Source organism: Rhinolophus ferrumequinum, chromosome 23 (assembly GCF_004115265.2).
Source record: "Rhinolophus ferrumequinum isolate MPI-CBG mRhiFer1 chromosome 23, mRhiFer1_v1.p, whole genome shotgun sequence".
Classification (NCBI taxonomy): domain Eukaryota; kingdom Metazoa; phylum Chordata; class Mammalia; order Chiroptera; family Rhinolophidae; genus Rhinolophus; species Rhinolophus ferrumequinum.
Window position 1 is genome coordinate 39,807,797 of NC_046306.1, and position 13,147 is coordinate 39,820,943.

The 13,147-nt window shown below is 41.8% G+C and overlaps 1 protein-coding gene across 3 annotated transcripts in view; it reads left to right on the forward strand.

The window, feature by feature from the left end:
• The window catches only part of SLC24A3 (solute carrier family 24 member 3), a 494,345-nt gene that overhangs the window by 461,182 nt on the left and 20,016 nt on the right, over window positions 1-13,147 (forward strand). For all 3 annotated transcript variants that reach the window (XM_033094851.1, XM_033094853.1, XM_033094852.1), the window contains exons 13-15: window positions 5,230-5,396; window positions 8,245-8,359; window positions 9,516-9,628. In XM_033094851.1, the coding sequence (XP_032950742.1) occupies window positions 5,230-5,396; window positions 8,245-8,359; window positions 9,516-9,628 (395 nt within the window). The remainder of the gene's footprint in view (window positions 1-5,229; window positions 5,397-8,244; window positions 8,360-9,515; window positions 9,629-13,147) is intronic.

The window sequence follows — 13,147 nt, forward strand, 5'->3', positions numbered from 1 at the left end:
CCTCAGGCCAGCAGAGGGCACTCGAGGAGCAGGGAGGACTCAGTCACTTGAGCCCTGGGTTGGGTCCCTCTCACGCTAAATTCTCTTGGCCTGAAAAAGGTCTGTCTACTCTATGAGGACACTCTTTTCCCTCTCATGGTAATCTTGCAAGGGCCTGGTCTCCCTGTGTTTCTGTCATCCAGCTACAGGGCTTTCTTCTCTCCAGGATTTGACTATAGTGGGTATAATTAACAGCTAAGTAATTATGTGGGAGTATGTAAATATAAGAATATATATGATATGTGTATATATGTGTATGCATGAACATAGATGTATGTGCATATATGTGTGTGCACATGTATGATTGATATAATGTGTACATATAATGTTTGTATATGTATTGTATACATTTATTATTTTGTATATAAATATACATATATTTATACATATTTATACATTCTTTATACATATTTAATACACTGTATGTTATATAATATGCACACATATATTAACATATCTGTTTATATGTGCACATTATATATGTCTGAGTTATATAATATACACCTATACATATATATGTATACACATATGTATACATATATGTATACATACATATAAATTGTACATATATTCTCATTTCTTGTGTGAAGTAAGTGTTACTGTTGACTGACAAAGAAAAACATTTACATGTGTATGTAGATAAACACATTTTCATAGAAAAAAGACTGAAAATAAAATATAGACACCAAAATATAAATATGTTTATCCTAGATGGAATTATTTTTTTTCTTTATCTTTTCCATTTTTAAACAATGTGCTTTATTATTGCCTATATATTTAGAACAAATTTATATATTTAGCTCTAGGTGTAAAATACTGAGCAGTCATTTTTTTCTCTATCCAATAGAATCAAGCTTCCTAGAATGCTTAATAAGGACTATAACTTGGGAACAAGTCCTTTGCTTTTTAGAGCTGGTCATACTCAAAGGGACACTGTAGTGCTCAGAGTCCCTGGCTCACATCCCCTGTCTCAGCTCCCATTTGCTGGATGACTTTTGAGAAATCACATAATTGCCGATACATCAGGTTCACATGCGGGGAGTTTTGTTTTCTTACCATGCTGCTGTGTCCTCAGCACCTGGGACAGTGCCAGGCACAGAGAGCATTGTGGGCATTCAGTGAGTATGTTAAATTAATGAATCAGTCTATCTCCAGGGGAGCTCTGTTTAGACCATATGACAATGGAACAGAAGATAGAAAACTGTCCAAACATACTGTCGACTCAAAGAGGAAAGAAGACGATTTTCACTCCTTTATTCAGAAATGGAAACTTAGACTAGCTAAAATGTAGACGATCCTTATCTGACTGCTCCTGCTCCTCAAAATCATTGAAAAAGCACATTTTACATCATTTGGTTTGTTCAAGGAGTTATATTTGTTATGTTACATTTAAAGATATATTCCAGATGATACTCATTGAATTTCTATTTTGTTTGTTGATGTTACAATGGAACTATAACTCAAAGAAATCATCTATATCATTTTTAATGACAATGAAGGGTGTTTTCAAGATACAGTGTTCTCCCAGTGCAAAGTCAGAAGTTTTTCAGCTGAGACAAAAAACTTGAAACTCTTTGGTGCTAACTTACACTGTTTGCAACTTTACCTAATTAGTGTTTTCTGAGCTCTTGCAGAATCATAATCCTGACTTTTTTTCTCTTCTTTTTTATTTTCTGAAGAATGACAAATGGCCAAATTGGAGTCATTTCTCTTCTCATTCATGTGTTTCTTTGTAACTTTGATTGAGTGTGTATCTTAAATCAAACCAAATCTCTCTCTCTCTCTCTCTCTTCCTATGGGGACATCTGGAAGACTGGACAGCCAGGAAGGGAATGCCGAGAGCCCCACTTGGATAAGTGACTTACTATCACGTTGCAGGATTTAGGAATGTGCAGGATTCCAAGCTGCATTTGGAATCCAAAGATCTGGCCATATTCTGGATTCTGCAGCATTTTTCCTCCTCACAAAATAACTCTGTCTTCTTGCTTTGTAATCCAGCCAAACAGTCTCAGTGTCCTCATCATTCAGTTTACCATCTCCATATCTTAAATCTAACAGGGTGTGTAGCTGCTAAGAGGAAAAGACACTTTCCCTTTCTTAAAAATTTGTTCTCTTTGCTTTATTCTGCACCTGAAGTGGGATACCTTTAGACTCTAAAAAAAAAAAAAGAAAGAAATTTTTCTTTGGTCTGTGTGATTAGATTATTCGTAGTAGTGTTATTACTGTTAATATTGTTAATACATATTGAGCATGTGATATATATTCCCTGCACTGTCCATGGCATTCAAAACAGTGGTGAACAAGCTAGAGAAAACACTATTCATATAGCATTTATATTCTAGTTTGGGGGCAACTGAAACTTAATGAGGAAACAAACAACCCTGATAATTTCAGAAAGAAAACATGTGCTATGAAGCAAATTAATGCAGGTGATGGGGAAGAAAGGAGTGGAGTAGGTGGGAGTCTTATTTAGATGAGGTGATCTGAGGAGTCAGGTGACACTTGAGCTGTGGCTAAATTGCATGACAGAGCATGCTCAGCCATATGAAGATCCAAGCAGAGGGAGCTACAAGTGGAAAGACCCTGAGGCAGAAAAAGGCTTAGAGTGTCTGAGACAGAAAGAAGGCTCAGTCAGGGAAGTACATAAGTAGGGAGAGTGGCAAGCGGGAGCCAAATCAGTTATGGCCTTGTCAGCCATAGTAGGGAGATGTGATTTTATTATGAGGGCAGTAGAAACCAGTAGAAGGTTCTACAACAGCTTGCTTTTTGAGACTCTCCCTCTGGCTACTGGTGATGAGCAGATGGAGGTGGGGCAAATGTAGGAGCCGAGATTCCCCTTAATAAGCCAGTTCTTCAGCCAGGTCATGGAGGATGGAGAACCTGGCCCAGGGAGAGGCTGTGGAGTGAGCTGCAGACGGATTGAGAGTGCCCTGGGAAGGTTGCCAGAGTTGGTGTGGGGGGTGAAAGAATGGGGAAAGTCAAGAGTGATTCTGAGGATTTTGACTCCACCAATTTGCAAACTTGCATTGGCCCAGGCCCATCCTAACATCTCATATAATTCTCCCAGCTTCTCTGTGAAGTCAGTGTTTTGTGTCCACATTTTACAGATGGGGAAACTGAGGCTTAGGGAATTTAAGTAACTGAGCCACTCGACTCAAACAGCGGGCACTGGACCCAGCGCTTTCTAATGAGTAAGCCCCATTCTCTCCTAGTGATCACCCTACCTTACTATCTGAGGAAGACCAGGGAGCCCAAAGTGATGTTGTGTACTTTATTCTGCAGATTTAAGAAACTATTTGGAGATTGGTAAGAGATATAATGAAATAAGTGCTGGATACTGGTATGCAATTGTGAAATAAATTTTGTTAAATATATCTTTTTGGGCCGGCCTGGTGGCTCAGGGGGTTGGAACTCCGTGCTCCTAACTCCGAAGGCTGCCGGTCCCATTCCCACATGGCCCACTGGCCTCTCAACCACAAGGTTGCCAGTTCAATTCCTTGAGTCCCACAAGGGATGGTGGGCAGTGCTCCCTGCAACTAAGATTGAACATGGCACCATGAGTTGAGTTGCCACTGAGCTCCCGGGTGGCTCAGTTGGTTAGAGCATGTCCTCTCAACCACAAGGTTGCCGGTTCGACTCCTGCAAGGGATGGTGGGCTGCGCCCCCTGCAACTAGCAACAGCAACTGGACCTGGAGCTGAGTTGCGCCCTCCACAACTAAGACTGGAAGGACAACAACTTGACTTAGAAAAAAAATCCTGGAAGTACACACTATTCCCCAATAAAGTCCTGTTCCCATTCCCCAATAAAATCATTAAAATATATATATATATATATATATATATATATATATATATATATATCTTTTTAACTCCAGTAGGAATATAAATTGGCACAATCATTTTAGAAAACTGCTTGGCAGTTTCTTAATAAAGTTAAGTAAACCCCCACCCTATGACTCAGCAATGCTACTACTGAGTCTTTGCCCAAGAGAAAGGAAAACATGCCACAAAAGACTTGTACAAGAATGTCCATAGACACTTTAGTTGTAATACCTGAAAACTGGCAACAACCCAAATTCCCATCCACAGGAGAATGGATAAATCAACTACAGTGAATTTACAAGATGGAGCACTCCGCAACAATGAAAAGGAATGAATTACTGACAAATGAATCACACAAAAAATATTATGTTGAATAAAAGAAGGTAGACACAAAAACATACTATGTGATTTCATTTATTTGAAGTTTGAGAACAGGAAAATTCATCTATGGTGGTAGCAGGTGGGAGTGTGACTAGAAAGAGGCACAGAGAACTTTCTGAAAGATGGAGATCTTGATTGAAGAAGGGAGTACCTTTGTGTGTGCGTATGTCTTTCCAGAGGTGAGTGAGCACTTAAGCAGGATGGTAATAAAGGTCAAAGGAGAACTAATATGTTTTTCAAATATGAGGCTACAAGGAACTCGTGGTCATATGGTCACCAAAATAAGCATTTATGGGTGTCTCTGAATCATAACATCAGGTAACGCAGAGATGGTAAGGTCAGGTCATCACTGACAGATCCATTATCTTATCCATGGCAGCAGGTAGTTAGAGAACCAGAAAGCAATTATTAGTATGCAAATCCATATCAGTCTGAGATACAAACATTCAAGCAGTACTATTACAACCTTGAGCTTTCAAATCATCTTTCAAGATAGCAGTGTGTTGACAGACGATGCTGAGAAATTTCACTAGATGGCGCTATGACCACTGACGCCTGATAATCTGGAAAGCTGTAGTGACTTATCCATGAGAACACAATAGAGGCCGACCGGTGGTCTTCTTAGCTCCCCTCCCCGACCTCTCCTCCCCTCACCCCCACCCTTTCGTGTCCTGAGAATCTTGCTCATCCTTTGCACTTGGCCCCATCTGCCATAATGTCCCCCTAGCCTTGTACTTCTCTGAAGTGACTCATTCTGTCATTTTGGAGGCCTAACTGGTAGGTGGGCAGTGGACAACTTTTAATTCTGCTTGGTTTTGAACATAAGGTTTTGTTGGTAGTGGAAAGCCACTTTAGTATTTTAGGAAAAGAGCAACATAGTAAGTTTTATTTCACAGGCTGCAAATGTCTGGGAAAAGAAGTACGCAGGGCTGGTAGAGCAGAGAAATGAAGCTAACTGATTTTTTTTGCCTTTTCTATTTTCCCAGCTGGCAAACTGGAAACAGTGAAATGGGCGTTCACCTGGCCCCTGAGTTTTGTCTTATATTTTACTGTACCCAATTGCAACAAGCCCCGCTGGGAAAAGTGGTTCATGGTGACGTTTGCTTCTTCCACGCTGTGGATCGCAGCCTTTTCCTACATGATGGTATGGATGGTAAGTGCATTGAGGAGCCCAGAGCAGTGCTACCGGGAGTTCTCTATAGAGAGAAAAACACCCTCAGCCTGAGGGGAACGTGGGTTGGGGTTTCAGCTCAGTAACTGTATCAGTCGGCTATTGCAGCAATAAGATGCATAATAAACCACCCCTAGACTCGGTCTTTTAGAATCACTAGCATTTATTTGGCTGCTCACACCTCTGCATGTTGGCTGTGATTGGACTAATCTCAGCAGATTCTGGCTGATCAGCTCTGCTTAGAGCCACAGCATGGTTACATTTGATTCAGGCAGCAGGTGGAAGTTTACGTCTCCCCCATGTGTTTGCCCATTTTCCTGGACCACTGGCTGCCTGGGGAATGCACTTCTCATGGTGGATCATTGGAATACACAAGGGCAAGTGGAAACAGAAGGTGCCTCCTAGGGCCTTGGCTGTGACTTCCACCTCCATTCCATCACCACGCCTGACATCAATACAGTGGAGGCAATATACTCCACCTGCTCCCGTGGACAGAACAGCAGAGTCACCAGTCAAAGGGCATGGAGGAAAGTGTGACGAATTGGGGAGTGATAATCCCATCTATCAGAGTCACTTTCCCCATTCCAGTCTCAGTTTCTTCAACCAGACAATGAGGTCATTGAACCAGTGACCATTCAGTGCTCCTTTCTGAAGCTAAAATAATGATTCAGGGATTGGCCTTGATTATGGGGCCAGAAGAGCCTCTGTCCCAAAGCCATTATAGGAAAGGCAGCCATCCAGAATGTATTGCCCATGTGCGACTGTACTTTTTAACTGGGATGCAAACCTAATTCATTATAACTGGAGTTGGGCAGAAATTAAATCTACATTAATCTTGCTTGAATGCTAAACAGAAATGCAATATATGGATTATGGAGAATTAAACTCAAGAACTGAAAAAGATTCTGAAAAGATTACTTGGGAGGTAGTAAGAAATTTGTAAACTTAACACAATTAACTCATAATTATCCCTTGCCTTTAACGTCAGAGAGAAATAGATAATTACTTTTTTCAACCCAAATCTTATAGCCATGGGTTTCTCCCTCATCCTGTGTTCATTAACATTTTTATTTGACATATTTAATGGGTGCCATCTCTGTTTCAGGTTGGAGACTAGTAGTGTTGGTGTCTCTGACCTCCAAGTGCTTAATGGTTTTCTCCCAAGTCCACTAACATGCAAACTCACCCACTGATACGACTGATCTAAGGTTCACCCTCCTTCTGTTTGCCTCCATCTGCTCTGGAAGAGGTTCTAAAAAGTCCTGAGAAACGGCCAGGAGTGGGGAGATAACAAGGGGAGCATGAGACCTGGCCCAGCCAACTAGGGAATCGGTTCCCCCAAATTCCAGACTCAACCGCAAGCATCGTAATAACAGCAACTCCTTTCCAGGCCCCAAAGAGCCAAACCGGATTCCTGCAGGGACCCAGCTGAGGGTTAGAAAGGAAAACAAGGTTTGGCCAGGATGCTTGTGGCTCCATTTCTCAAATAGAAATGTGTGTTTCTGCATCTCACTTTCCTCCCTGGAGAGCAGAAGGCAGAGATCCCTTGGGACACCCCAACCAAGTTGAGTTCAGCACTGAATGGATACAAGGTGCATTCTCTGGTTTGAAAGGAAACAAGCCAGGCATCTCAATGGATCTAACTTCCCCCAAACTTTGGATGTGGAAGGAGCAACTGGAGGAAGTCAGGGTGTTCTGTGTGGGTGTCCCTTTCAGTTGCTGGCCTGAGAGGAACTATCAGGAGACTGTGCTACTTACAACATGTGATTTGCATTTCTTGTAACTGTAGAAAGTGAGGCGGTCAAGTGGCATCCTAAAATGACCAGGTCATCTCAGCTCCTGTAAGTTACCCTTTCTTACGCCAACAAATAGGGAATCAGTCTCTTTCCCCTCACCTCTCTTTGGCCACTGCCCCCCTCCTCGTCATGATGTCTCACCAAGTGCTTTCCTCTCAGTTTTCCCATCTGGAAATTAGGGGTCTAGAATGGGCTTATTTACATAATGAAAGCAATGTCTCAGGTATCACATGTTTCCACCCTCTGTCTAAACCCCTCCGGTGTAGACAGAGGCACTGCGTGTGCAGGTCAGCCTGCCTGCCTGGTGCTAATGTGCCCCGTGATTATTAGCACGTTTGCCCTGGGCAGTGTCTCAGTTTCCTTATCTGAAGAATGGAGATAATAATAGCCCCTGTTTCAGAGGGTTGTTGTGATAATTAAGTAAGTTAAAACCCATGCACATCACTGAGCACAATGCCTACGTACTAAATAAACATACATGATTTGGTGCAGAAGATGATGTTGACGAAGATGATGGTAGCAAGCTTCAAGGGAGAGAAGAAAGGAATCAACTACTTACAGCTTTTCCTACAAGACTGGATGGTGTGAATTCAGCCCCTTTCCAGTCCTTGTACATTCTCATTGTGCAGCTCTGATCTTCAAAGCTCAAATTCACAGCACAGTGTGGTAGCCATGTATTTGTTTGTGTTTCCCAGGACCATCTTCAGTTTAAATATCCTGTCCCAAAATTGCCTTTTCCCAGAAACTGTTTTTTCTCTCTCACGCCTCCAGTCTCGCCTGAAAGGAACAAGTAAAAAAGGCCAATCTTTGATGGGAAATCATGGGCTCCATAAGTACACCCTGGTCCCCTGACCTGCAGCCCCGGTCTACTGCACTAGAAGTTCTTTGCACTCTTGTCTTGGTACAGAGAGCAGACATTGCTTCCTGGAGAGACCACCCAGATTGCAGCCTTTTTTGCTTGGTGTTTAGAGGATCCATGGGCACATAGGACTTGTGTCAGCCCTCAGCGCACCACCTCTTTCTGTTTCTTCCAGGTCACGATCATTGGTTACACGCTGGGGATTCCTGACGTCATCATGGGGATCACCTTCCTGGCAGCCGGAACCAGCGTGCCAGACTGCATGGCCAGCCTCATAGTGGCCAGACAAGGTAGGGCTCCAGGGGGATGGGTGGGACAAGGAAGGAAGGCCTTCCTTTTGGAGTCAGGAGGTCCATATGGCTATTCCCAGGCCATCACATTCTGGCTTGGAAGGAGTCCTGCGTGACTTCTGTTCCATGTTGGGCAGAAGGCTTCTTGGCATCAGAACAGGGAAACAAACAAGCCAGAAGGTCCTTGAGAAAGGCAGAGACCTTTTCTAAGCAGCACCCACACCCCGTTTTGGAGTTCATGTTACCATTCCTCTATTATTAAAAATAGTAATAAATATAATGATAGCTAACCTTTGCTGATGACCACACATTGAGCGAAGCAATTTAGACACATTACCTTATTTAACTTAAACAACTCTATGAGCAGTTGTGGTTTAAGTTAAATAAGACATACTTGTCTGACATACTTGTCTGAATTGAGACATATTGTCCCTGAAGTGAGGGACAATCGTACACTCATTTTATGGGTAAGGAAACTGAAGCTTAAAGAGGACAGACGCCATAACTTAAAGTTTACCCAACTGCTGTACTCCTCAAAGTGGCAGTTGCCAGAGGCCACTCTTTAGTGTGTGACAGACCCTTCTCTCCTTCAAAACCAAGCTCACAGTTCACCTTCCCAGATGTACGCCTCCCAATGGCCATGTCCTTCCCCAGCACGCACTCTAATTTATATGCCTGATTTGTGCTAGAGGGCCTTTGTTTTCAACAAACACAGTGTGTAGCTATAACACAGCACAGTGTCCTCTACAAGTCCGCACATAATTCTCCTGGTTACATTAGTTTTCTTAATATTGCTCAATTATTCAAAAGAACTGAATACAGTGTAGAGCAGGTGGGTGATGATACTAACATGTGTGGGTGGGTGAGATCAGGAGCTGCTTTACAAAACAGTGATCACATTTGAAGTAAAGGTCAACAGTCCAAAGAATGGATATTTTATTCTGCTCTATTGAAAATACATATTCTATTCTATTGACTCTGTATTTTGCGATTGGTAATGATTGTAATGGTCTGGGAGAGAACCAAAGCCGTGAGCATGCAGACCTGCCAGCTAGGTCTCCTGCTGTTAGACCAAAAGCTTGAGAGAATCACTCATGGGGCCCCTGCGTTCCCCTGGGATCACCTCCCTCACTCGAGTGACTCCTTGTCATTGCAGGCATGGGAGACATGGCCGTGTCCAACTCCATTGGGAGCAATGTGTTTGACATCCTCATCGGTCTTGGTCTCCCCTGGGCCCTGCAGACCCTGGCTGTGGATTATGGATCCTACGTAAGTGGTTTTTCTCCATGGCTTCTCTTTAAATCCAGGGCTACACGGACTCTGTTTGTAGTGGCTTTGGCCACTGTGACTTTGTCTCAAGGCAAGGAGATGTGGAAATACTAATGTTGAAGGGGAAGCAGGATCTCCCCATCAAAGTCCTTCTAAAGTCAGGCTTGCAGGGACATTCAGGACTTCAGAGCAGAGTTGGAAAACTTTTTCTGTAACTGGTCAGAGAGTAAATACTTCAGGTTTTGTGGGCCAAACGGCCTGTGTCACGCCAACTCAGCTCTGCTGTTGTAACCTGAGCTGCCATAGACGATACAGAAGCAAATGAGTGTGGCTGTTTAAGTACAACTTCATTAATAGAAACTGAAATTTGAACTTTTTTTATATAATTTCCACATGTTGTGATACTTTACGATGCTTTCATTTTTTTCAACCATTTAAAAATGTAAAAACCGTTCTAACTCATGAGCTATGCAACAGTGGGTGGTGGGCCAGATTTGGCCCAGGGGCCATAATTTGCCAATGCCTGCTCTAGTGTATTTGTTTTGCATACAGAATATTTTTATTCGTAAAGGAAGGGACACAAAATACAAGATGTCCTTTCTGCCAGGGATCTGGCAACTATCATACCCTCCTGTGCTGTCTTTCGAGATGAAGCTGATTATTACAGTGGTACCTCGGTTTTCGAACGTCTCCATTGACGAACACTTCGGTTTACAAACGCCATAAATTTTATGGATCTATGGTATCATTAGACAGTAAAATTCATGCTAAATTTGTAGCTTTAGGGGTTGATTTTAAAGGAACAGATTAATCCATTTTGGAACGGATTAATCCATTTTGCACTACTTTCTATGGGGAAACTGTGCCTTGGTTTTTGAACATTTCAGAACTTGAACGGTCTTCCGGAACGGATTACATTCGAAAACCAAGGTACTACTGTACTTCAGGTAAACACGCAGGTGGATGACACAGGTGGTCCAGGTAGACTTTAATACTCTTTCCCAACTTTCCAAAATGTTTACCTTCTGCTAGTGGAAACTTCTGCCCTAAACATTGTCCAAAGACTGAGAAAGACATTGCAATTAGTGATTTCTTTCTGTATCTGGAAGAAAACAGTATTGTGCATCTGAAGTTTTTACACCCAACCCAGTGCTGCGTGCTCCTCTAAATGTATTGCAGAGCCTGACTTTAGTCTATCTGTACAATATGTTGTAAGTGATTGTGTATTCTACAGAGAATATTGTAGCTCATTTTACCAAATAATAGTTGTCTTCAAAGTTTCTAGACAAATGGCTATTTCAGCTAGGGAAGATATATCCAGCTGGTGGCAATTGTTGGAGAGGAAGAGGGATATCCTTCTTCAGTTTTTATGGCTGGACTAGTAACAAAATAATAAAATTGACACAAGACTAGGTTAATAGGAGAAAAAAACAATTTAATATGTGTGCACAGCAAACAAAAAAAAGAAGAAAAACAAAAGCAAAAAAAAAAGAAGAAAATATTTGTGCACAGAAGAATCATAATATGATGCTCAGATCATAGAATGAGACTCTAAGAAATTATCAATCTAGGCACCTTTTTATACTTTTTAGACAACGAAACAATGAATCTGTGATAAACTGACAGAACAAGGACAGTCAGTACACATTAGAAAGATATCTAAGCTACAGAGAAAAAACTGATGGTTGCCAGAGGGGAGAGGTGTTGGGGAGTTGCGTGAAAAAGGTGAAGGGATTAAGAAATACAAATTGGTAGTTACAAAATAGTTACCAGGATGTAAAGTACAGCATACAGAATATAGTCAATAATGTTGCAACAACTATGGATAGTGTCAGGTGAGTACTAGACTAATCGTGGCGATCACTGCATAAATTATATAAATGTGTAACCGCTATTCTGTACACCTGAAACTAATATAAAATAATATTGAATATCAAAAGAAAAAGAAAGGACTCTAAGCAAGGTGTGGGTATTAGCTAGTGAGGCATCTAAACAAGGTTTGGACTTGGGTAGTAAATTAGTAAAGGCATTGCTACATTTGTTTAGACAAGCTTTAGACTCTGGGTTTTTTTTAACTCTGTGATAAAGTTTTCTCTCAGCCCTCTGGAACAGTAAGGGCACCTGTCACATAGGAGATTTATCTCTGCTTTTCGGGGGCCAGGGAGTTCAGAGTTTTCTGCTTGCACTGGCAGATTCTTAAGTAATTTTAATTCAAAATAATGCCATTGTGGGATATCTTGGGGCAGCCTGCCTGGGCCCTGACCTGATGAAATGGAAATCCGCATAGAAAGACCATGTTTTGGGTTCATGCCCAGTTACCTCTAAGAGATTTCATCAGAGGTCATACTTGATCTTCGGTGCCTTGTCCCGCTTTCCAAGGGCTCTACCTCTTCTAAATGCAATGTTCTGTCTCTCATTTCATTTCCTGATCCATCTTTATAGCCCATCTTCATTGGAATCCTAGATTCTGCCTGACTCCTCTGCCCCTTCGCCCAGCTCAGAGCACTGGGCATGGATCTGTTGAGTTCATCAGCAGTCTACCTGGTTTATTTCTCTGTTTCACCTTCCCACTCATCTTTTATCAAAGTTATGTAAGAAGTAAAATTCAGACCTGTGTGAATTTCAGCTGCTTATTATCTTTTCTAGTGGCTAAAATCAGTTAACAAAAAGGTGAAAAGAGACTACACTCTAAATAATCTGGGAAATCAATCCATGAATAACAGATTTTTACCACACTGACTCTTTCTAGGGAGGGATAAACAGGCAGGAGCAGGGGCTGCAAATCCGTCCAATGTCCCTAAGATCCAGTATGTTTATTTTTTTTCCTTACTGGTATTACAGGGTGCAATCATGGAAGGTAAAATCAAAAACTTTCAAAAACAAAACTCAGAACTCATCCTGGAAGTAAACCAGTTTCTCTAACCAGCTTTGAAATCTTCCTGACTGAACATGGATATCAGGCCTAGAATTCCAAAGTGAACAAGCACATTGTCTGCTATAAACAATTCCCTAATGGTCTACCCTCCTTTCCTCCTCTCTAACCTTCTCCCAACACTCTTCAGCGACCAGAAAATTAAACAAAATTCTCATATCAGTAACACTCACGTCATGAAAACATACCCTTTTCAGGTCCCAAACTCGAGTGACAGGGTGACGTGAAGACAAAAACTTAAGCCCTATTAGATGTTTGGCCCAAATTCATGTTTTCCATCTGTAAATGACATAATTGGGTCACTCTGGTAATTCTGCTGGAATTATACAAGGAGCACATCTAATCCTGTGGATGAAGATCGCCTTTATCCTTGAAGTGAAGGGGGAAATGCAGAAGAAAAGGCCACTTCTGGTTTCTGATCAACAGCCATGGCACACAGAAAGTGCTTTTAGGGGATACGTTTGGTTGGAAAGACTAGAAAAAGTTGCGTCATATTGTGTTATAATCCAAATGCTGCTGTTTCTGTGACTGGTGCCACAGAGACTTCATTTTATTCCAGGGATACAAACACCCAGTGTAGGCCTCTC